At 39.9% G+C, this 26,505-nt stretch overlaps 1 protein-coding gene across 8 annotated transcripts in view; it reads left to right on the forward strand.

Moving 5' to 3' along the window:
* Positions 1–26,505, forward strand: part of LOC145353309 (rho guanine nucleotide exchange factor TIAM1-like) — a 324,742-nt gene that overhangs the window by 219,915 nt on the left and 78,322 nt on the right. For all 8 annotated transcript variants that reach the window (XM_080203944.1, XM_080203943.1, XM_080203950.1 and 5 more), the window contains 2 exons: positions 2,365–2,580; positions 11,706–11,785. In XM_080203944.1, the coding sequence (XP_080060070.1) occupies positions 2,365–2,580; positions 11,706–11,785 (296 nt within the window). The remainder of the gene's footprint in view (positions 1–2,364; positions 2,581–11,705; positions 11,786–26,505) is intronic.

Consider the following 26,505-nt stretch of genomic DNA (forward strand, 5'->3'; position numbering starts at 1 on the left):
GGGGTGCCACTTTAGCAGAGGGGTGGGCTGAAGTTGCAAGTCCTCCTGCAGAAGATGTTGATGAGCACTTTGATAGAGCAAGCTACAGAAGAAAACTGATGGATATGCACAATGAAGTATTTGGTGCAGTAGTAGGTCTGCCCCCTTTGCATGAAATGCCAAGGATCATGAAGGTGTGCGGCACCAACCTTGCAAATAACTTTACATTTTGTAGCATTTAAATGGGGACAAGCTCCCTTAGCACACTTGTGAACCCAAACATGATGCAGTCCCTGGTGGTTGATGTCTCTAGTTCTTCCCCAATTCTGCTCCAACACTGCTGTGCACGGTCTGAAGAAGACCATGGATATCTTGCTTTAATTCCTTGAAGGATTGACTTATTTGAATTCTTGCCCTGTTCTCCCTCAACATCTTTCTTTTCTTTGTTTGGAACTATCTCATAATTCATTTTGGTTCCAAGGTGCCATTGGGTTGGAGGCATTTGTTCCATTTTTCATGATATTTGGGGAATAGAACAGTTTAGTGAAAGATTTTTGTCAACCTGTGACTGTAAATCTCTGTGTTCTGTTGTGGATATTTTGCAGCAGATGTATAACAAATCAGATGTGGCATTGAGAAACACAATAGGTGGATGAACACGAGCCATGGCTGAATTAGTTTCTTTTGTTCACCAGACACAATCATATGGCCAACAACTGAAGGGGGATTGCTCATGGCCTCTCTAGCCTTATATAGTTCAGGGCAAGGAACAGTTGTGAAATCTGTTTGTGAATAAACTGGAAAGTAAATTGAGATCTCTATTACTGCAGCTCCCAGGGAAGACAGTGGATGGCAGCACCATTCAGTTATCACTTATTAAGCATTAATTTAATATGACGTAAGCTGTCCCATAAACCCCTTGGCTAAGAGACTACTCTAAATTACGTGCAGTATGAGACTTCATAATCACTGTGACATTGCTGTTCTGTATTAACTAAGAAGGTTGTGCTTCAGAGGTATCTGAAAAAGAATAAGGCACAAGGGGCTGAATTTTACAGTCCCATGCCGGTGTGTTTGCAGGCAGGGTGCCTGCAAAGTTCCCCTGGTGGCCTTTCAGCTACTCTCCTGCTCTTCCTGACCTATCCATAATTTTACATAGGGCAGGTAAAGTTTAGGGCAGTCTGTCTTACCTTGTCCCAGTTGAGGCCTTGAGGGCCACTTCCTCATCTGCCTCAATTTTGAGGCTGGCAGGAGATGTTGAGATGATGGCGGGAAGCCTGGAAAGTCCCTGCTCAGGCTTTGGACAGAAAGGAGGTTAATGTGCCTCCCACAAGGGCCCCCTTTCCAACCAGGCATTGCCCTGAGGAACTCTGCAGTTGTGTCATGGAGCTGAGATGATTAACTCCCAACAAACACAACCATCTTCCTTTGTGCTTGATACATGGAGAGTTTTTCCCCTGATTCTCATCAACTCCAGTTGTGCTGGGGCTCCTTAATGCTCCTTCAGTTAAATGCTGTCTTGATGCGCAGGTAAATCACTCTTACTCTCACCTCTTTTGAACATGTTTGAACCAGGGATATAAAGAGGCCAGGAGCTTATTGATCCTGGTGGAACGCAAACTGAGCATCAGTGAGCAGGATATTTCTGAGTAATTGCTACTCAGTAGCACTTTTGATGACCCTCCGCCCTGCCTTCTATCACCTTGGTAATGAAGAGAGTAGACTGATGGAGCAGTCGTTTATTGGGTTGGATTTGTCCTGTTTCTTGTGTACAGGTCATACCTGGGCAATTTTCCACATTGTCTGGTAGATGCCAGTCTTGTAATATTACTGAAACAGCTTCAGTGGGGCACAGCTAGTATTGGAGCACAATCTTCCGTACTATTGCGCAAATGTTGTTTGAACCCATAGCCTTTGTAGTATCCAGTATCTTTGGCCAATTCTTGATATTATGTGGGCTGATCCTTTGTTGTTCCCCAACTCAAATCAAAAACCTCTTTTTGAACCACTTATATAGTTCTATCCTATACTCGAGTGTTCAAGATGAGTAATAAAAAAGAACTAAATATTTGTCATAATTTTCTATGGATTGGGTTTCTGATGCCAGAGTGACATAGAAGAGTTATGATGCTGTCAGTCGAAATATTGAGAGGTGGATTTTTTTTTCATGTAAAGCGAAATCAGTGAGTGATCCACCCAAGGCTGCTGTCATATCTGCCTCACTCAGATTTTCTCCCAAAGATCTCCTGAACTGGTTATTTGCATTTATGGCTGCCGAAATGCATCTTGAGAGAATAATTTAAAAATAACAATTTTGCCTTTAAGTTTGTAAATTTAAAAACTTTGTAAATTTTTAACAGATTATCTTTTTGCTTCTGCATTTAGGCCTAAAAGCAGGTGACGAAGTTTTGGAGATTAATAAAATGAAAGCTAAAGATTTGGTTGTTGCTGACCTGAAGGCTATCCTGTCTGCGCCTTCACTTTCTCTCACCGTACGAACATATGGCCAGCCAGTAGATGGACATATATCCACTTTGCCCCTTCGACGGGTAGGAACAATAGATGCATTAAGCGACAGTGGATCTGTTTCCAGTCATCAAGGTAGGGGCCATTGTCACTACTTACAATCTTAAACATAATAACAATTTTATTATTGCCTTGATGGATCTAAGTACTATGATATTTTAACTTAAACTGCCTAGTGGAAAACTGATGGGTTTGAATCAGCTACATTAATTGCACCCCACCTGATTTTGTTTCTATGGGTTATTGGATGGCGTGTGACAGACAGCAAATTCTATCCTGTATATTACCACCAGGCAAATTAGGTGAAAATTATACTCTTAAGTTATTATTCACTTACCTTCCATGGACTTAGCCTTCTATTTGATTCAGTTTTTAGAATTTTTTTTATGATGTTCTGACAGTGCTAATCTGTGCTATAGTTTGGAAACATCCAAACTAAGTCCTGAAATTTTGGCCTCTAGTGCTGCCTACAATCTCGAGCAATTTTTTTTGCACTGTAGGAAATTGAATGACTAAAACCAGACTTATTTTCTTCTGAAAAATGTTTTGAGTATTTTGTTTGTTTTTCTGATCTAAGTATGAATGAATGCTTGCACAGTGGAATACAAATGGGAAGGTAGAAATAATTTTACATAGGATGATGATTAGTTCTTTGAAATCACTATCACAGTATTGAAGTAACATTTGTTTAAATATTTAAAAAAGAATTATATGTTTACTTCAAAAGAGGAATATGAAAGGGGCAAGCAACAAACAGGAAAGTGAGATTAGATTAGGTGAAACACATGCCGAAAAACATCTGCATAATGTTGATGGATCAAATGGGCTGTTTCTGTTCTACATCAGTCTGAGGTAAGGAAGAGTGATTGCTCTTGGCGTCAAGGCAACAATTAAACACATGAGGCAAGAGGGAACCAAAGTAAATTTAACATCAATGAGGATCAGGGAAAAAACTTCTCCTGCAGCCAGAATTATACCTGATGGTTGTGGTTAGGGGCAGCACTGTGTACAGTAGTTAGCACTGCTGACTCTCAGCGTCAGGGACTGGAGTTCAATTCTGGTCTCAGGTAACTGTGTGGTGTTTGCATGTTCTCCCATGTCTGCGTGGGTTTCCTCCGGATGCTGTGGTTTCCTCCCAAAGTCCAAAGATGTACAGGTTAGGTTGATTCTCCATGCTAAATTGCCCTTAGTGTCAGGGGGATTAGTGGGGTAAATATGTGGGGTTATGGGGATAGGGCCTGGGGTGGGATTGTGATTGGTGTAGACTCAATGCTCACTTGGATAACTGTTTTCTTATTTAAATATCTGTAGAAACTCTTCCTGCCTGACTTTATATTACTGGCCACCTTTCTCTCATACTCATGTTCCCCTCCTTATCAATCTTTTTGTCGTACTTTGATGTTCTTGATATTCTTCCCAATCATCTGAGCTGCCACTTATCTTTGCACAAATATATGCTTTTCCTTTAAGTTTAATACTGTCTTTAATTTTCTTAGTTAAACACAGATGATGGGTCCTCCCCATGGCTTCCTCTTTCTCATTGTAATGTGTTTATTCTGTATGTTCTGAAATATTTCTTTAAAAGTCTGCCACTAAACATGTATTGACCTATCCCTCAAGCATGTTTGCCAGTTCACTTTAGTCAGCTCTGCTTTCATGATCTCATAATTGCCTTTAAATACTTGGATGCACTCTTCTCTACCTCAAAGTGAATATAAAATTCAAACATATTATGAGCATTGCTACATTGGGGTACTTTCACTATGAGGTTATCAATTAATCCCATCTCATTGCACAATACCAGATCTAGTACAGCCCGCCTTCTGGCCGGCTCCAGAATGTGCTGTTCTTAGAAATTATCTCAAAAATATTCTCTGAATTCCTCATCTACACTATCTGAATTTTCCTGTCTATACGAGGATTAAAATCATCCATGATTATTGCTTTTCCTTTTTAAAAAGCTCACAATGCTGATAATGGGGAATTTGATGATGATAATGCCACTAAATGCATAGGGAAGATGATTAGATTGTTGGAGACAGTCGTGCTTGGCACTAGTGTGATGCGAATATTATTAGCTACCCATTAGACCATGCCTGAATGTTGTCCAGGCCTTGCAGCATGGACTTTTTAATTTTTGAGGATTTGTAAATGGACGTGAACACTATGCAATTATCAGCAAATACTCCCACTTCTGACATTATGATGGACGGAAGGTCATTGAAGAAACAGTGAAGGTGGCTGAACCTAGGACACTCCCATAAGAAACTCATGTCATGATGTCCCAAGATGGAGAAGATTGACCTCCAAACACCACATAGGATCATAGAATCCTACAGTGCAGAAGGAGACCATCTCCAGCAATCTAATCATCTTCCCTATGCATTTAGTGGCATTACCATCATCAAACAGGGCATATGAAGACACAAACTGAAGTGACCTTATATGCCCTGGTTATGCACAGAACTGCCATTTACCTGACAAAGGAGCAGCGCTCCGAAAGCTTGTGGCTTTTGCTACCAAATAAACCTGTTGGACTTTAACCTGATGTTGTGAGACTTCTTAATGTGTTTACCCCAGTCCAACGCTGGCATCTCCACATCATAGCTAACAGGAAACAGAGTTGGTCATAAATGGGTTGGCAGGATGTGATGAGTGGTGTGCTGCAGGTATCAGTGCAGGGGCCTCAACGTTTTACAAAGCTACATTAGCAACAGCCAGACACATGTCTTCCTCTCTCAGCTCCAGCTACAGAAACTCACTAAACACCCTATTTACTGTTAGATGGACATGAATTCATTTGAAAGTTCGCAGTTCTGGTCAGGCCTGCATTGCAGGGCTGCTGATAGAATTGCTGGAGGTGAATGCAAGCTCCTTTTAGTGCTTAACTTTCTCGCTGGGGATCAGTGGTTCATGGTGAGCAGCATGTTTAGCTGATTATTTTGGATCTGGTGGGATTAGGTATATGGTGAGCTTTGAGCCACCAAAGTCAACTGACAGATGCCAGCACAATCTCATTTTTCACCTGAAGGTGATTGAAGAAAACTAATGTTAGCAGTTTGACATCTGCTGCTTTTCTCAAAAGTTCTGACTAATCCTTGAGGGATTATTCTATAGAGATATTCGTGATGAGATGCAGAGCGGTGCCATTTTCAGGTAACGCAGCAAGGAATGGCAAGGAAGTGATTTTTTTTACCATAAACACAGCATGGATTAGTGGTATGTAAATTAACTGCACTGCATTTATGCTATTTCCTGGTGTTGAAATTGCTTTATTCATCATTGGTGCTTGCTGTGTTTAAACTGTAGCTGCTAGTAAGTTGTGATTTGCAGGAGTGATAGTCAGGAAACAGGAGAAAAAAAAATTATTTCAGGCAGAGTCTATTTCTTTAGGGATGTAATTAAATATCTAGTATACGGGCCATTGTAAGATTCTGGGCTTATGCTAAACCGCTGCTGTATTAAATGCAGGGTGCAGTTTTTACCTGTTCATGTTCAGTCCAATATTCACACTATTAACCAGCATGACCTGAGAAACAATTTAATTTCTAAATGAAGCTCCTTAAAATTTAGTACAATATTTGAAAACAGTAAATAGACCTATCTTATTTCATCAACCATAAGAGGGCTGAATTTTGCTTTCCTTTGATTGCTCATCAGTTCTGTACAGGACAGCATGATGATAATTAATTACATTGTTACAAGAATGTATCTTACAGTCATCATTTTATGATGAAAACAGTTTATACTACTCTCTCATGCTTCTGACCTTAAAAAAACTGGTTTTGAAACTATGCTTTGATAGCTGTATCTTATGGTCAGTGGCAAAGTAGTGATCAACTTGATGCTGACCTCAGAATCTATGGATTTTCCTTTTTATCTTTTATTTTTGATTTCTAGTGGCATATTAAGGGATCTGCAGTATCCAGCAACATGTGCATCATCAAGCAGAATAAACACATGATCCCATCAAAGTGTTTTTATAGTCAATAAATAAGGAAGTAAACACCACCTAATCCCTGTACTTTTAAACTTTAAATTTTGTGGATAGGGAAATATATCATGGGATATACAGATGGGCTTAAATTAGAAATAAAATATCATGAACTTACTTATTTTTGATCGCTTTATAAATATGTGAAATTTATTATAAAATGGAGACACTTGTCATTCAATAATATCAAATTATTTTCTTTAGGGCGAGTGAAGTTTTTCCAGTAATTAGGAACTTGGTGAATTATTTAAAACCTCGCTTACACCTCATTAAATACAGTACATTGTTTTTAGCTTTTGTTGAAGTGAGAAGAAAGGAGTGATTTTCTGGTCCCATTCAACACAGGCCCAAATTTTGTTCTGGCTGGAAAGTCATGTGAAAGGGCCATAATAGCATATGTGCTGGGAAGATCTCAGAATGAGACCTTCCCACCTCCCTTGCCAGTGGTACCATCAGCTCCATGCCCAGCGAGAGCATGAACCTGATGACCATATTTAAATTTCAAAATTGTTTTAACACCATATCTTTCTGTTCCCACTCACCGACATAGCACCAGTAGGAATTAGTACTGGTCTCCAAGAATGGTGACCATACCAGGTGCTCGGAGGCCAGTGTAGCCCCAGGCTGGTCAGGGTCTTGGCACTGCCCCCTGTCCCCCTGCCTGTGCAATCTGACACTGCTAGTGGTGGGGCCTATAGGGGCTGGGGGTCTATAGGGGGAGGTTCTGCAGGTGACACCATAGCAGGGATTCATTTCATGCATGGTGGGGGGAGGGGGAAAGTGCTAGGGACCGATGCCCTGAAGACTGGGGATGGATGGCAGGGTGGCACAGTGGTAAGCACTGCTGCCTCACAGTTGACTAGTTCAATTCCAGTCTTGGGTGACTGTCTGTGTGGAGTTTGCATGTTCTCCCTGTGTTGGTGTGGGTTTCCTCTGTGTGCTCCGGTTTCCTCCCACAGTCCAAAGATGTGTAGGTTAGGTGGATTAGCCGTAGTAAATGTGTTGAGTTATGGAGACAGGTGGAGGGGTGGGAATGGGTAAGATGCTCTCTTTCGGAGAGTCGATGGGCTGAATAACCTGTGCCTGTAGGGTTTCTGTTGTGCACGGGATAGGGGGGAATCCTGTATGCAACAGGATTGGAGAAATCACTGAGCAGCAATATAACATTTTTAAATAACTGTTAAACTGAAACAAAATCAGAAAATGCCAGTTTGTAACTTTTATAGCAGTATAGAATGTGTAATGTTTCACGTGCAACTCTCCATCAGAATTGCAATGTATTTAAAATGGGAAGAAAATAAGGGGAGGGACAAACAAACACACACACGACAAAGGAAGTGCAGAAAATTGGTTTCATATTTAATTTGGTCAACAAAGTTTGTGTTCAGAAACAAAAATGTAAGGAAAACTTTTCCATCACTTGCAAAAGTAGTAACAGTATTTACTTTGTCTGAAGCAAAATAATGATCAGAGCTTTTGACCAAGCTTGACATTTGCTTAAGGAAGATTGATTTATGAAATAGAATTAAGATTATATAAATAATGTCAACGTTTCAGTAACATGGAACTTCTGAATAATAAAAACTTGGAGTAATAAATGTGACATCTGTAGATTTTTTTCTTCCCTTACTTTGTAAGGGGATATCAGTTGAACTTCGAATAAATAACATTAATTCACAATTCAAAGTTGTAGTTGAAGATTGTAAATCACAATCTAGCCAGTTATCTGGTTCTGAATGAGTGAAATTTTCTCCAGTTAACTAATGGGAAGACTGCCTGTGACTTCAGTCCCTGCCTCAAACTCCATTTCCGAGCCACTGACTCCTTCCCTCTTCCTAGCAACAATCTGAAGAAACAAAATCAGACAGTTTTCGACAGTAGTGGGCAACCTGTGGCCCGGGGTCACATGCTGATCATTGGAATTGTTGCCCGTGAGACATTTTGTTGACCATTGCCCACGTGCAGGGTTGCCAGATTCCACTGATGTCCGCCTGTGTAGTTTTTTCCTACCAGTATGACGGATCTGATACGCATGTGAAGCAAGGGTATGTGTAGCGAGGTTCATGCTGATTGCACACAACATTGACCACGAGAGCTGAGTGCTACCTTTGCTTCCATAATGTACACATTTATTTTGTTTTTACCATTTGAAGTTGATAGTTCTAATAATATATAAATGATTAAGCTTTTTCTATAGCATTTTATGAAATATTACATTCAATGTATTTAATATTATTCATGGAGGCATGGTTACTGAACAGTCTTGCAGGGCCCACTGAGGAAATTAAGCAGGGCCACTCATGTGGCCCACTTGCTAGCCTACATTTCTCATCACTGGTTTGCAATCTTAATGTCAGCTTTGATAGCTAGATGAGTTTCTGACCACACATCCATAAGACCACCCATTTCCACCTCCAAATGTCTGGCCTTAGTTCATCTGTTGAAACTTAATTCTTGCTTTTGTTATCTGAAACTTTCACGATTCCAGTGCACTCCTGGCTAATTTCCCACTTTCTATTAGTCATCAATTTGAGATTATCCAAAACTCTGTTACCAACGCCCTATCTCACAGTGAACTATCTTCATCTATCATCCCTGTGCTCATTGACTTATTTTGGCTCTTGGTCAAATAATGTTTTAATTTTAAAAATTCTTATCCTTGTTTTTAAATTCTTTCATGGCCTTGCCCTTTCTAACTCTGTGATCTCCTCCAGTCCCACAACCTTCCAAGTTAGCAGTGTTCGTTTTATTCTGGCCTATTGAGGATCCTTGATTTTTAATTCCTCCATTATTGGTGGTTATGTCTTCATCTATCTTGGTCCTAAGCTCTGGAAATCTCCCTAAACCTCACTGCCTCATCTATCTCTGACCGCATTTTTGGCCATCTGCCCTTATATGTAGTCTGGCATCTAATCTTTTATTATGCTCTTGTGAAATGCAGTGGAATGTTTTACTGCATTTAAGGCACTATATAAACATAAATCATTGTTGTAAGTGTCCCTTAATCACACAAGATGTTTTCATATAAATTAGTTGAATAATTTTTCGACAAATATTTTACCTCACTCTCATCTGAGACAGGTTTGAACAGAGATGTCCAATATACAGAATTTCATAGTATGCAATCTGTGCAAAAAACATTGACCTGTAGTCTCTCACCCTAAAGCACTTGAGAATATCTATGTACCATTCAGCATGATTAACTTTCCATAGAGTTTTAGAAAATTATAGTCAAAGCCTTCAGTATTTCTACCTTCGCTTCCTTTGCCATCTAAAAGAAGCCTTTTTATTGCCTTTTTTTGCAAGTACTTCTCTTAACCTTTTACTTCCACCTTTTGCAGCTGTCCATCTCTTTTTCTAATTTTTTAAATGATCAATTGTTCTATTTACTAATTTCTCTTCCATTTCATCTGACCAATTTTCCATTTAATCTCACTATGTTGTCAGGGAGATGGTGGCTTGTTGATAATGTCACTGGACCAGTAATTCAGAGACGCAGGATAAGGGGGACATTGGTTCCCCCCTCCACAACAGCTGGTGGCATTTGAACTCAATTAATAAACCTGGAATTAAGGAAATCTGTCATTCTTACCTTGTCTACGCGTGATGACAAATCACAGCAATGTGGTTGACTCATAATTGCCCTCTGAAATGGTCCAGAAAGTCACTCAGTTCAAGGGCAGTTTGGGATAGGCAGCAAATACTAGTCTTGCTAACGATGCCCACACACCATGTAAGAATAAAGGGAAAAAAGGTAAACAGGTTTTGGAATGATTCTTCACTTTATAAAATTCAAGATTGATGAGTTAGACATTGTTTCATGAGTTCTCAAAATAATCATATAAATATTCCCAATTGCTGACTAATAAGAGTGCACTTTGGAATCCCTGCGCAAAGGTCAGAGGAAAGATAGCAAAATCACACCATGTTCCCTGTTTTGTCCCACAGCATTTGTTTCAAACTCCACATGACACACCAGGACCTGTGCCTCCAATAGATGCAGGCGAAGGATTTTTTGAATGAGATGAAAGGGTTATTCCCACACTTGCACCTACCTCCTCCTCATTTGCAGCCCACACAAAAAATGGTACTTTTGTTTTGCCTTGGAGTTACACTGACTCGAGGCTCTGACAGACCCTGAGGACAGACCAACGATCGTAAAGGAAGATTGGAAATTTAATTTCAAGCACCCATTCTAAAGGCAGTAGGGGGCTTTCTGGCTACTGATATCCATCAGTGACCAGAAGTTTTCAGTGTTGGAGACTTGAAGCACAGTTGCAGATGCAGTTAAATTTACTGCTTACTTTTAGTTGTAAAACTCAGCAAGGGAGCAGATCAGGGAGACCTCCCATGTCCAAAATGTATGCAGGTGTGTTTTCTTGGGTGTAACATTCTTGCAGTGCATGTGAGAAGAAAATCTACCTAGTATTTTCCAAAACTTTCTTACCAGTTGCACTGTCGAAATGCTATTAGTCTTCTCATATTTCAGTACCATTTGGAAACTAGTTTTGTGCCAGTGTAAAACATGTAAAGCTGTTACTGAGAGTGCACTGCAGAGAAAAGAATAAAAATGGACTTACTTGAGATAAAAACAAACGGGAAATATTGTCAGTGAATCAGTTCATAAGTAGCACTTAACGAAACCTGCAATCCACCTCATTTTTCTTGTGGGGGCTGTAATGGTTATTGCTTTTTAAAAAAATAATTAAAGGGAACTGAATGCTGTGATCTCGACCAGCTGTTATCACTCTCTTTAACTAATTACAGGGAGCTTGAAAAAGTGATCTCTACCAGCTGTTGTTGATGTCCTTTTATACTCCCACAATTGTTAAAAGTGAACAAAATAGCAGATATAAAGTTTACAGCTTTAATGGATTTTGTAGCAGTAATCTTGTTACTCGAAACCTGTCCTATTATTAGTTGACAAAAGCTTTATGTCTGTGCTTTGAGCTGATCTGTGAACACAGCACAATGTATTGGTAGCATGAGAATAATTACAACATGCAGTATTCATTATTACCTGAAAATGTTTTCTGTCCATTCAAAACTGCTGAAGCTTTCTATTGATGTCCAAAGATTAGTGAAAAATCAGGTATTTACATGCAATTTTAAAATAAGAGGCCTTATTTACTCTGCAACTTCAATCATTCAGTTTCTGTGATTTGTTGCTTTTATGAAATACTTACCCTTTTTTACATCCGAACAGAAATGTTGAACATCCATACTGAGCCTTCCTATGATAAAGATAGACCTGCTGCATCATTGGAGACTGGTGAAACATGTAAGGTAAGTCTGTTGTACTGTTTATTATCACAGTTGAGTGTGCACAAACCTGACCTTCCTTCAGCCCATTCAATACATTTTGAGGGATTTGGAGTTAAGAAGCATCAGTTTATTAGAATGTTAATCTATTTGATCTTTTTGGCATTGGCGTAGCTTCTGGGGTAAATTTTCACTCCTGTTTGCAGTAGCTGTTACTAAATATTTTGTTCATTAGCTGTAGTGCTGGAAATACAGTAGAGAGAAATGTGTTTTCATGGGAATTAATTTTTCTGACTGCGTGTTCCAAAGTAAAACTAAGCAGCACTACCTGTGTGCTACCTCGGGTTAAGTTACACTCAAATTGTTCTGCATATTTTAAGCAGTATTACATGTTTTGAGTGAGGTTCATTGCTACAAACATCCTTACTATTCATTTACAGATCCTCAAATGTATTCGCTCGAGTATCTAGCATTTGAATGCAAAAAATGCTTTCGGAGACAGATGTAATTTTTTTGTATTTCAATGATATACTAAGTTGTATCATTATCTATTGTAAATGCATTTTTATTTTAGTAAATTTTCAATTTTCTATTACGTTCTGGTAATATTTATGTTTAAGTATTAAATTAACTGCTTTCAGATTCACCATTTGGATGGTTAACTTGTTTTTCTCCATGTCGATAGCCATAGAAACAAAGTTCAAAAATAGCTTTTAACACATTGGCAATGGTTATAGATTTTAGATGCTTCAAAAATGCACATCTAGCTTTGAGAAAATGTCACAAAATGAAACTGCAAAATGAATCTGTTTCTGTGCTTATTAGTACAGCTATTAATTACTCTACAGTGTTGCAGTGTGTATTTGGTCTGAAAAACCTGTGCTTAAATCCTCCTCCTTCTGTCTTGGTCACATTTGTTATTCATTATATAGTGTGGCGTATTCAATTATGGTTGCCTGTTAACCCATATGAACTGCCATATTAACCTCGAATGTTAGAGTATATGGTAGATTTTGTAAATTGTTTTATCTTTCTGACCAAGTATAGTAAAGTTTATTTTTGTTTGTTCAAAACCCACAAATCATTATTATGTTAAATGTCTTGACACTCAAACTTTGAACAAAACTTTCTTGGTCCATAATCGGAGTTTACCAAAAACTTGGGGGTCTGGTCTAGGATTGTTACAATACCCTAATTAGGAAAGCAAGTAATCCTCTTTCAGGATACTTCCCACCCCACTTTAGTCTTGAAGGAACACCATACAGCTTTTCCCAACAGAGGTCATCACACTACACTTCAAACGTAGTTTATTTGGAAGCTCTGAGAGTGTGAAAGGTGCTATATAAAAGCTCATTCCTTATAATGCCCAGTTTAATTTTGAGAAATAAAATATCAGTAGAGTAAAAGAGACGATAAAGTGTGGAGTTTAACCTGAACTGTTCAGCTTTTAGGTTCATTTGATTTAAAATCAAACTTCAATAAGTTGCTAACATTTTTATTAACCTTTTAGTAGTAATTAGTTTAGCTCAAGATTTGGCACAACTGAAAGCTGTGATACATCCTATCTATGTGATGTAAGAAGTCTTGGATACTTTGTGATTCAAGATGACTACTTGTCTCTGATTATTTCTTCAGCTTGAGCAGCAGCTGGGAGCACTCATCACAAATGAGGGTTTGGAAAAGTTCCTGGAATGTTTATTCCAGTAAATAGTCATCCCACAGATAGAGCACTTAGAGAGGAAGAGAAGTAGGTGACTATTCATTGGGAAAAGGAAGAGCAGCAGGAAGAGAAGTAGTGTAATAATCTCTGAGTTGGAACAGGTACCAAGTATCTGTGACATTTGCAGCAGGATCTCGAGAAGGATAATTACAAATAATGCTGGGGTACTGTGAAATTTGTGGTTATCTAAGAAAGCGAAGGAGTGGTCAAGTGCAGAACATTGGCAAAATAGAGGATTCTGTACTCAGAAGAGTAGACAAGTGGTTTTGTCATTGCAACTGAAAGTGAGAATGGCACATTGTGTCCATGCTGCCAGGAATAAAAGGCACAAAAGATATCGGACAAGGAAGGGAATCAACCAGAAGTCATGGTTCATTTTAGAACCACTTACATAGATATAATACAAAAAAGCCTAAGATAGAGGAACAGAAAAGTTGGGTTTGTTGTGGTGTGGGAGCTGGTCTGCCTTTCATTTCTCGGTTCCATTTTTAGCTATCTAACTTAGCGGGAGTATATCCAAAAGTGGCTTTGCTAACTGGACAGAGTCCCCAAGAACCTGTCATTCTTCTTGCCTCCTTCATTAGCATGCTACCCTCAGCCACCATGAGCCACAGATACAGATTAGTGTATCTCCTTACAATTCCTAGATCTAATTCGACACAGTGTCTCATGACTCCAAAGCTATTTCTTGTCTTGTCAGACTGGCTATCCCATATCCAGTCTTGAATGCGCAACACTTTACTCTAAATGTGGGGAAGGTTGAAACTATTATCTCCTCCCACCGCAAAACTATACCATTTCCATTTCGATCCATTGTTTCATTCTAAATCAGGCTGTCTAATGTCTTGGTATTGTATTTGGCACCATGTGGAGCTTCCAGCTCTATGGTTTCCCATCAGAATGACCACTTACTTCTATCTCTTGTAACATCACTTGTCTCATCCTCTATCTCAGTCCTTTTTCCATTGAAACGCTCATTCATGTCTTTGTTGCCCTGAGACTTGATTCTAATACTCTCCTATCTCATTCTTCATGCTCTACATACACAAGATCATTTTTTAAAAAAATCTCTGCTGCCAATATCCTACTTGGCACCAATTCTTAGTCTCGCATTACCCATGTCCTTGCTAGTATTCATGGGCTCCTAGTCCCCAGTTCCTTCAATTCTAGAATGGTTCAAGTAGATTGGAAGTTAGCAAATGTAGTGCTGTTATTCAGGAAAGGAGGAAGAGAGTAAATTGAACCAGAAGCCTTTATCTTGACATCAATCTTTGGGGAAATGCTGGAATCTATTATTAAGTAAATCTTAATAATCCCTTTGGAAAATCGTAACATGATTAGGCAGAAACCACCATGGATTTTCAAAAGACATTCATTAAGATTGCAGAAAAAAATTAGCACACGCGCTCATGAAGTTGGAGGTAATATATTCACGTGGCTGGAGGATTAGTTAATGGACAGGAAACAAAGACTGGGATAAACACGACATTTTCCAGTTTGCAGGTTGTAACTGCTGGAGTGAAATAAGAATCTGTGCTTGGGGCATCAGCTATTTACAATCTCTGTAAATGACTGAGATGAAGAGATGGAGATTAATGTATCTAAATTAGCTGATGATGCAAAGTTGGATGAGAATGTCAGCTGAGAGGAGGACAAAAGAGACTACAAAGAGGTATAAACAGGTCAAGTGAGTGGGCAACAGAGTGGCAGATGACATAGCATTTGGAGAAACGGTAGGGTTATTAATTTTGGCAATAAGAATGGAAAAGCAGAATATTTTTCAAAAGTATTGAAACTTGTAAAAGTTGATGTTTAAAGAGACTTGGGTGTACTCATGCAAGGAATACAGAAATGTATGCAGGTACAGCAAATAATTTTGAAGGCAGATGGCAAGTTGCAAAGGAATTGTATTATAAAAACTAAGAAATCTTGCTACATTTGTGTAGGGCTTTGGTGAGACCACACCTGGAGTAATGTGTGCAGTTTTGGTTTCCATATTTAAGTATTTATATTGGAGGCAGTATAGCAATGGTCCACTAGATTGATCCTCAAGATAAGGGGGTTGTCCAATGATAAGAGGTTAAGTAAGTTAGGTCTATATTCTCTGGAATTTAGAAAAATGAAAGTGATCCCATTGAAACTGACAAGATCCTGAATAGGCTTGAAGGTGTTGATACTGAGAGGTGGTTACCCCTAGCTAGGGAATCTTGAACATAGGGTACAATTTCAGGATAAGGGGACACTCATTTAGGACTGAGATGAGGAGAAATTTCTGTACCCAAATGATTAATAATTTCAGAAATTAGCTGTCCCTGAGGGTTGTGGATGTTCCACGGTTGATGAAGTTTAAGGCTGAGATAGACAGATTTTTGAGGAGCAGGCTGGAAAGTTGAGTTGAAGTTGAAGATCAGCTATGATCATATTGAATGGTGGACCAGGTTCCACAGGCCTTATGATCTACTCATCCTATCTCCTATGCTTCTCCAATATTAAAATTTTCATGCTTGAGTTAAGACCTCTCCATAGCATCGCTCATCTAATTTTTCTAACCCTAACCAGCCATACAATAATTGTGCCTGAGCCTGAACTCCTTTTCCAGGAGATTTTCACAGTAACTTCATTTCAGTGTTAATGTACGCCTACTGGCGACACTAACAAATAAACTTCAGCAAAATAAACTTTAAACTTCTCTGACTTCTTGTCACCCCTTTTCTCCTCCCACCCTTTTCTCCACAATTGGCTCTGCTTTCAGTCTGGAATTCTGTCCCCAAAATCTTGGTTTTTCATCCTGCGCTCCTCCTTTTAAAGCCCTTCTTAAAAACCCATTTTGATCAAAATTGTGACCATATCCTTGGCTCAACGACCTTCAGCTGCTTCATCATTGACCTTCCCTCTATCATAAAGTTAGAAGTATGGATGTTTGCTGACGATTGCACAATGTTCAGCACCATTCACGATTCTTCAGATATTGATATGGTCCATATGCAGCAAGACCTGGACAATATTCATGTTTGGTTTTATAAATGGCAAGTAATGCCACACAAGTGCCAGGCAATGGCCATCTCCAACAGAAGAGAATTTAGCCATCGCCCTTTGTTATTCAGCAGCATTACCAACAGTGATTCCCCCACTATTAATATCCTTGGGATTATCATTGACCAGAAATTGAACTGGTCTAACCATATAAATACTATGGCTGCAGAGCAGTTCAGAGGTTAGGAATTCTGTGACAGGTAATTCAGCTCCTGTCTCCCCAAAAGCTGTCCACCATCTACAGGGCGCAAATCAGGAATGTGATGGAATACTTCCCACTTGCAGCTGCAACCACTCTCGAGCTTGACACCATCCAGGCTAAAGCACCCCTGTTAGCACCCCATTCACTAACTTAAACATTCACTCCCTCCCACTATGCTCCCACATAGTGACAGCAGTGTGCATCATCTACAAGATACATTGCAGCAATTTGCCAAAGCTTGCTGGACAGCAGCTTCCAAACCTCTGACCTCCCCACCTAGTAGGGTAAGGGCAGCAGATACATGGGAACATGGTCACCTGCAAGTCCCCCTCCAAGCCACACACCATTCCAACTTGGAATTATATCACTGTTCGTTCACTATCATTGGGTTAAAATCCCTCCTTAACAGCAGTGTTGGTACCTACACCACATGGCCTGCAGTGGTTTAAGAAGGCAGCTTACAACCATGTTTCCAAGGGCAATTAAGGATGGGAGCCATAATGGTTGGCCTGGTCAGTGATGTTCACACCAATCAAAGAATTTAAAAAAAAAACTCTCCTAAAATCTCTTCTTTTGGCCATTTTGTCAACTTGGACTACTGTGGAGCAATTTGTGACATTTTGTTAATATTAATTCTGTTACCAAATTGTCTGAATCTTTAGGGAATTAATAGTCCCTTTAGCGGAATAAAAGGAATTGAAGCAGTTAATTAAAACAAAATCAAATAAGGAAAGTAGTGAGGACATATAAAGTGAAACTTAGAGGTGGAAAATGTACCCTGAATCTTGGAATGCTGTGGGAAGTCAGAGAAAGTAGTAGAGATTATGACCATAATCAAATATCCTTCAGTAGCAATAGCAGGTCAGGGACTGTAGAAATGCCCATGTTGAGCCTTCATTCAGCTGAAAACACTAATGGTGGGCAATTCTCAAGCTCCTGTAACATAGCATAAAATTAATTGTCATTTACAAAGACATCGGCTAATTAAGCAAAGCCAGTTTTAATTTGTAAACATGAAGCTGTGTTTTAAAAAGACAAATGGATAAATATTTGATGTAGAAAATTTTGGAAGAGCTGGGAGATGAGTTCAATTGGATCACTCTTTCTGAGAGATTGTGGAGGTGAATGAGTTAAATTACTTCCTTCAGTGTGGTAAAAATGATGGCGTCATAGTCGGTAGAGTGTTTATCATTGTTTGAATAAATAACTTTTTCCTTAGATCTGTTTTAAAAGTATCTTTCACTAATGTGAATTTTGTGTCCTCTACTGCTTGATTTGACATGATGTATATACACCTTTTAATGCTTTGCCTCCGTGAGGTCTTCCTTTAATCTTCTCTTAAGACTGTGGAGTTCAAGCTTTTCTAATCTCTTCTTATAGATAATCCCCTTTACAATTAGGATCATTCTCATAGCAGTTCTCTATACTGTCACAATTTGTGCCTCTCCCTTTTAATCACGACATTGTACAGAGTTCTCCACCTGTAGTCTGATTAATGCACTATGAAATCTCACCAGAATCTCTGTAGTTTTACATTACACTGTTCTGGCTACATAGCTGAATATTCTAATTTTTGACATTGTTTTTCTTCATTGCCTTGATACTAAAAATGAATAGTCTACAATTATAGCTGATGGAGCAGGAAAGTAGCAAGGGTCAAGGACTGAAGACCAATAACCCACGGCTGTGGGCAACACGTGGAGTGCATCCATGGGGAACTGAACTGCGGCAGAACAGTTTTGCATTGGGAGAATTGTGTTCTCTGAATGTCTGTCTGGTGGCAGACTTGTGCCTGATTTTCAGGAGTGGTACAAGATTGGCAACCTACTATGGCTTGGGTGAGGACAAGTTTGGAGCAGGGGGAGGTAGAGAGTGATAAATTTGAGTTTGGGGCATGGTTTAATTTGGTGTTGAGGTGGGGCTTTATAGATGAGGTTAAATTGTTGAGGTGGGAGACTTATTGGAGAAAATCATTGCTGAAGTGGAAGTTTGTTGAGATGTATGTTGTGATAGGGATTTTAGTGAGGTGATGAAATTATGCACTCGAGATTTTACTGATGGGGTCACATTATTGAACTGGGTACTTATTGTGTGAAAGGGATACTTCTGAGCAGAGTCTAGTGCTGAAGAGAACTTTATCAAGGGAGATGAGTGATGAGGGTCTGTCTCAGGCAGGTCTCTACAGGTATCATTTTCCTTTTACTTGTATCTACATTCGTGGTAATCCAGATCCTGCAGGATTGTGGCTTTAATATTAACATTGTGAGAGCTCTAAGCTAAGGGAGTAAACTCAGCATCAGTTCTAGGATGGAATCCTATCAGGCAATTGGTGTTTCCTTCTGACAACCCAAGCAACTGACAATAGGCTTTCGTCTTAGCTCTGGATATCAGCTTTCGAGGTCAAGAGGGATGTTGAGATGTTCATCAACAATAGCAGCTATCATCTTTGGCCAACACGTGAAATGTGCGTGGAATGTTGTTAAGCTGACATTTAGATTTATGAGGCTGTGTTCTCAGCACCCTATTGTGTGGTTGTGAAATATGGACAACTTACAACTATCAAAAAAGGAAGCTGAACAGCTTTCATTGTCACCGTTTACATTGCATTCTGGCAAACACCATGGAAGGATAAAGTCACAAATGCAGCAGTCTTCTCAATGGCAAAGTTCAATGGCACTCATCAAACAGTTGGCCTTGCTGGTTCAGAGATGTTTGCAAGATGGAAGATGGTCACATACCTCAGGATTTTCTGTATGTTGATCTGGCAATACAGATGGCCACATTGCTGTCTATGTAATAGAAAACGCCACTTCAAGGTGCTCACACTGAAAGTAGCAAGCCTCAACGGTATCTTCACATGGCAGAACTTGCCTTTCACGTTGGTCTCTTTAACCATCAACAGAACAAGAAGCTGTCCCATCTTTGATGGATTTGATTTGCCAATATCCATCATTTACCCAAGTGCAAAAATGGTGACAACGATGGAGTCTACTGTTACTCCCTTTAAGTCTCGCTACTCAATTTCTGCCCCCTTCATTGTGAGGTGTTCTTTTTTCTCAGTTGTTTTACATTTCTCAGTATTAAATTTCATTTACATATTTTTGAATAGCCTTTATATTGAAAGGTGATTTAAAAACATCAGTTTCTTTCTTAAAGATTGGCATGAAATTTTGGAACAACCTTTCAGATATGATGCTAAATTGAAGTTCCTTCTGCCTGCTCAGGTGAATGTAAAAGGACTCATTGCACTGATTTGGTTTGATTTATTATTGTCACACAAATTGGGATACAGTGAAAAGTATTGCTTCTTACGCGCTATAGGGACAAACGTACTGTTCAGAGTGCATAGGGGAGAAGGAAAGGGGAGGGTGCAGAATATATAATGTTATAGTTGGAATGTAGAGAAAGAGAAATATTAGGTCCATTCAAAAGTCTCCATTTAAAAGTCTGACGGCAGCAGGGAAGAAGCTGTTTTTGAGTTGGTTGGTACGTGATCTCAGACTTTTGTATCTTTTTCCTGATGGAAGAATGTGGAAGAGATTATGTCCAGTGTACATGGCATCCCTTGATTATGCTGGCTGCTTTCCTAAGGCAGCTGGAAGGGTGGGCGGAGTCAATGGATGGGAGGCTGGTTTGTGTGATGGACTGGGCTATGTTCACAATCGTTTTTAGTTTCTTGCAGTCTTAGTCAGGGCAGGAGTCGTACCAAGCTGTGATACATCTGTGATACTAGTATTTCTAAGACCAGGAAAGTTATAACTCCAGAAGTGTTATCCCCTGTATTTGGGCCAATGTTTATTCCTCAATGAAGATCACAAGAAAAACAGAATGGGCTGTGACTTTGGGGCTCCCCAGCATCATATTTGGGAGGTACCCCTGTTACATGGTTCAATTATACTGCTTCAGTAACAATAAAGGATACTGATTGTAGACAAATTGGCACTGATAAAATGCCCGGATTGCTAGAAAGATCCTGTAGAGAAACATGATGAAAATACAGTTCTTAAAGGCATCATATCCCTGACCTGATCTGCCACAAACTCCTCCCTCCCCTCAGTCACAGGCACACCAAACACAATCTGATCCAACTGACACCCCCACTCTCAAGCAGGCCTGACTTTGTTCTCTCTTCCCCAATGCCCGACTACCCCCACCCCAATATCCAACCCATCCCCCCCACCAACTCAAATTTCACAGTAACTCCATTACAATGTTAACGTAAGCCTTGAGTAATAAGTAAAAACTTTAAATCGCTGTGAACTTCAATGGCCATTTAAACTTACCTGGTTTGCAGCTGTTAAAATGGGGACATGTCCTGCTTCAATGAACAGAATGAAATCCCTACAGTGCAGAGGGAGGCCATTCAGCTCGCTGACCCCATGTGTTTACCGTGGTTAATCCATCTAATCTACGTACCTTTGGACACCAAGGGGAAATTTAGCATAGCTAATCCATCTAACCTGCCCAATCTGACTGCTGGACAGCAACACTTTATAGAAAAGTGCTTTATAGGAAATGAAGTACTTTAGTGATGTCGTGATTGTTATACTATAAGAAACATGGTAGCCAATATGTTTAAAGCAAACAACAATGTGACAATAACCAACTTCCTTGGAGTAGCAGTGTCAGATTGTGTTCTTTTAAGCCTGCCTCTGCTGAACTTCTGACATGATGTGGGTATGCCGGCGTTGGACTGGCGTAAACACAGTAAAAAGCCTGACAACACCAGGTTTTAGTCCAACCTATTTATTTGATAATATACTCACAAGCTTTCGGGGTTAGTCCCTTCGTCAGGTGAATGGAGAGTTCTGGCCTCAGACAGAGCATATAAAGCACAGACAGTTTAGAGATTACTGATTAGAATGCGAATCCTTACACCTAACCTGCTGTTCAAGACCTGAAGTGGCTGATAATGTGAGTGGAAGGAGCACTGATCACAGGTTACAGAGATGTGTATTGTCTCCAGACAGTACAGTAAGTGAGGTTTTGCAAACCCAGGCAAGTCACGGGGGTTACAGATAGTGCGACATGAACCCAAGATCCCTGTTGAGACCGTCCTCATGTGTGCGGAACTTGGTTATCAGTCTCTGTTCAGCGACTCTGCGCTGTCGTGTGTCGTGAAGGCCGCCTTGGAGAATGCTTACCCGAAGGTCAGAGGCTGAATGCCTGTGACCACTGAAGTGTTCGCCAACAGGAAGGGAACAGTCTTGCCTGGTGACTGTCGAGCGATGTTCATTGTAAGGATTCGCATTCTAATCAGTAATCTCTAAACTGTCTGTGCTTTATATGCTCTGTCTGAGGCCAGAACTCTCCATTCACCTGACGAAGGGACTAACCCCGAAAGCTTGAGTATATTATCAAATAAATAGGTTGGACTAAAACCTGGTGTTGTCAGACTTTTTACTGAACTTCTGACATGGCCAGGTGAGGTCCAGGTAACACAGCAGTCTTCAAGGTCCAGTGTTGCTGTCCAGCAGTCGGATTGGGTGGGTTAGGTGGATTAGCCATGCTAAATTTCCCCTTAGTGTCCAAAGATACGTAGGTTAGATGGATTAACCATGGTAAATGCATGGGGTCGGTGAGCTGAATGGCTTCCCTCTGCATTGTAGGGATTCCATTCTACGCATTGAAGCAGGACATATCCCCTTCTCGAAGCACCTTGAGGCATCGGTGGTTATAAAATCACTATACAAGTGCATTTCACCTTTTCTCTCACAACAATTAAATTTTAAAAGCCATGTTTACCAGAGATTGCAACCATAAATTTGGCTCCATGGTGTATGTACTAGCAACAATATAGATTCTGCAGTCTAATAATGCACTTGCTTGTGAAGTATGGAAAGGTAAACAAGGCATACAGTACATAACATGTTTTGTTTCCCTTAAAGATAATGCCAGTTTAACAAAACAGTTTCTGACCTAAGGAAAGAGGGTAGACTGCTTCAAAAAAGAAACATATGGGTTCACCTTACCTGTAACTTAGACACTCAGGAGGTCTTCTGTCCTGATATGGGTTATGGCGGACTTCTGATGCTTTTACAGAGCAATGTTTGTTGGAGACATATGACAGCTTAGGACTTCAGCAGAATGTGAAGTTGTGTCTAATGTAGGTGAGGATGAGACAACTCCAACATCGATCTGCGTTTCATGGCTTGGAGATGGCTCTCTTGAAGTGGTGAAGTCAGTCTTTTCCATGAGAGATGTATCCTTAGATTGTGCTTGACTTGGCGACAGTTGGTCAACATGTTTCTGCCAAATGAGATCATTTGTAATTTGGACTGTGCATGAATCAGGCCATGTCTAAGCAATCTCAGCAGCAGGAACACATTTAGCTCCAGTAACATAGTTACAAGCTAGAACTTCTTGTCCAAAACAGAAAATTCTTGACTTCGATCTTTGTGTTCTTCCCTCCACTTGGTCGTGCTGTTGATCTTGCACAACTTGTGGTGTTTTTGTTCATTTGGACAAATCAAAGCAAGCGTGTATTTGCCATTTTATTCGTAGAAGTAATGGTGATGCTTCAATATAGAATGTGGTGTATTTTGGTGTGGCAGCAGAAATGTGTCCAAATGCTTTTGAATGGAAGAATGTCCTCCTGTGCTCAATTGAACTGTAGAAGTAGATAAGAACAGAGAGAATTTAGCTAAGGCTGTTTCTCACTCCCCAACACCTGGGTATTATGTGTGAGACACAAGTATCGATGTATCACACCCAAGCTTAGAGGTAAGGAGGGGTAAAATACATCGGTCTTTTGGAATCTCTCAATTCAACTTTAGTGCTCCTGAACACACAATCACAAGCTTCTGTCCATTTCCAGGCGTTGTTCTGGCACAGAAACTCATGCAGCAGTTTCAGAAAGGTTGCCAGCTGTGTAATAAATCTCCTGTAATAATTCAGCAGCTCTTAGAATCAGCAAAGCTAGCTGATATTCTTGACCTTGAAGGGTGCTTTGTGAAGCCCAGCAGCATCAATGACGTGCCTTAAATATTCCACTGAGTGCTGAAAAAATTTGCGTTTGTCTTTGTGAACGCATAGACCATACTCCTCTAACCTTGATAGAGTGGAATCCAAATTCTTGGGATGATCCTCATCAGTCTTGTTACCAAAATGCTGCCAAGTTAGCACTGAATTCCAGGCAAGCCACTCAGGAGCTCGTCCACAGCCCTCAGGAAAAAGGCTGGATCTGGTGTTATTCCAAACTACAATATTTGTACAGTTACTTGTGTTGTGATGGTAGGATATTCTTGTGATTTCTCATCAACATGCATTTGTAAGTTGGCCTGGCATATTTTGCTGAATTGCTGTCCACCAGCCAGGCCAGCTGAAAGGTCCTCAATGGAATGGATATTGTTCAACGCATAGTTCTATGCACATCCATTTGTGCTATCTTTCTTGAGTATTGGAATGATGGATGTTGCCCATTCACTATGGGAGATAGGTACCATGTTTCCAATCTTGACCAGACCCTCTAGGTCAGCTTTGACTTTTAGTTGTATGGCATAACGCATAGCTCTGGCCTTCAGGAATTTTGGTTGAGAGTCAGCTTTGATGTTCAATTTTACAGTAATTCCCTTCATACTTCCCAAATCTCCTTCAGAAACAACAGCATTTTTTTTATGTAACAGTTGTCAGACTTGTTCTGTTTATTTCACTCCAGTTTAACTGGATCTTCTCCAACCATGACCGTCCAACTAAAACTAGGAAATTGCCTTTGACCACAAAGTCGTAGCTTAGCAGTTTGTCCTTTTAGTTCCACTTTAGCCTCCATTCACAAGTACGGATTCCCCTGTATATGTTTTCTGATCAATTTTTGCAGGTATCAAGAGAAACTGCTTATATATAGCATCTTGGACCAGAGAAACTGCTGTCCATGTATCCAGTTCCATAGGTATTGGTGGTTGTACCCAGTAGATCTGTAAACTACTTGCGATTGACAAGATATGGAGGGAACATTCTTCTTTGGACTTGGTGTCACTCTGGTTTTCCCATTCTGTATGACGTGCAGATTTTTCTTCTTGTTATGTCAGACTGCAAATTTCTTTTTCTGTGGTTTGCTTTTTGGATTCACTGACAGTTTTTTGTTTTTGATGAACATTCAAAATGTCCCTTCTTGCCACATTGATGGCATTCCAAGGTCTTTGCACCAACATTCAGATGGATGGTGAACAGACTTTGCACAGTGGTAACTTTCTCGCTGCTTGCTATTTTCTGTGCATACTCAGCAACTACATTATGCTGTACTTCTTTTGTAGCCAGCTTCATGAGGACCGCAATCTCTGTGGCTTTCTGCAAAGTGAGGTTAGCCTCTGTCAGGGTGGCATGTCTGGATTGCTTCACTACAAGGCTACAGACCAACCTATCATGGAGGATATCGTTCAGTACTTGATTGAATTCACAATGTTCAGTGAGCTTTTAAAGTACTGCAACATACTGTGCAATTGTTTCCCCTCTTGGTTTCTTTTGTGAAATCTAAATCTTTCTAAGCTAGTGGCTTACGGGAAAAATATATCTCTAGGATTTTTACAATGTCCTTATACGGTTTGCTAGGCTTGTCAGACCGCACCGAGCTTCTTAATAAGTCAAAGGTTTAAGCTTCCATCACATTTAAGAAAGCTGTCATCTATCACTTTCAATTCCATTTGCAAGGACAAAACCTCAAAGCTTTCATTGTGGGAGTTCCACTGTTCTCCAGTCTCATTGAAATGTCCCATTAGTCCGGTAAGTGTAATAATTTTCAGCCCCATAATTTTCCCTTTTTCACCAGTTACAGTGTTGCTACTTTAAACGTATTGCCACTTTCAGAGCTGTCAGTGCTGTCACCAATTCTTTTATTGACTATCTCTGCAGTTAGCAGTGGCTTTCTGTGCTGTGAGTTTCTCCCGCTATTCAGGTTTGCTGGGCTCACTGGCAACATGGCTGCTTTGCTTTTTTTAAAAACTTTAAAACGTTTTCTTCCTTTTTTAAAAAAAAGTGCAGTGATCTTGTTCTCTGGGCTCCAGAAATTGACTTTAGTGCCGCCTTTTCTTTGAATGTCCCTTTTTTTAAAAAATTTAAAACAATAGTGCATCTTAATTGCCATTTTCTTTGCAAATCTTGTGACCAGCAGCAATTTTTAAAAAAATTGTTGCGATGCTCTGCAGTTTTCTTTTAATTTTAAAGACTGCGGGTTTCTTTTTGTTCTAAACTCTGCAGGTTCCTGTGTCTAATGTTTTCTGTAATTCAGTTCAAATCCAACATGCAAATCACAGGTTGAAAAAACTTAAGCTCTATCATCCTCATTGCCAGTTGATTATATTTTATTACTGGTAGATTAATCAGCACATTTAGGCTTGGAGAAGATTCAGCATAGCAGCTTCTGTTTATTTTACTTTAGTGACTGAATTAACAACAGTGTGAATTCTGTTACCCCATAATGCACTGGCCTGCAAAGTATGATAAGCTTAACAAGATCTACTTAAACAGTCATACCTAGTCAGTATTCTGGAACAATTCTCTCAATCTGAAGTCTGTGTGACATCACTGTTTTATGAAGTAGGTCCTGCCTGAAATTTCTAATTTACAGACAGACCTGGAGCTCTAGAACAGGACAATAATGGCACTGCCAGTGTCTCTGAAGATAACAAGTGCCAAGGATTTCTTTGCTTCACAATCCAGCCTGAAAGGATTCTGTGACATCGCGAACAGAGCTCCCAGTTTATGTCCACTGCTGTATAAGGAAGGCAACTGACACTGCTAGGGGAATCATAGAATCCCTACAGTGCAGAAGGAGGCCATCTGGCCCATTGAGCC

The sequence above is a fragment of the Carcharhinus amblyrhynchos genome, chromosome 15 (assembly GCF_965287045.1).
Source record: "Carcharhinus amblyrhynchos chromosome 15, sCarAmb.v2.hapA, whole genome shotgun sequence".
Classification (NCBI taxonomy): domain Eukaryota; kingdom Metazoa; phylum Chordata; class Chondrichthyes; order Carcharhiniformes; family Carcharhinidae; genus Carcharhinus; species Carcharhinus amblyrhynchos.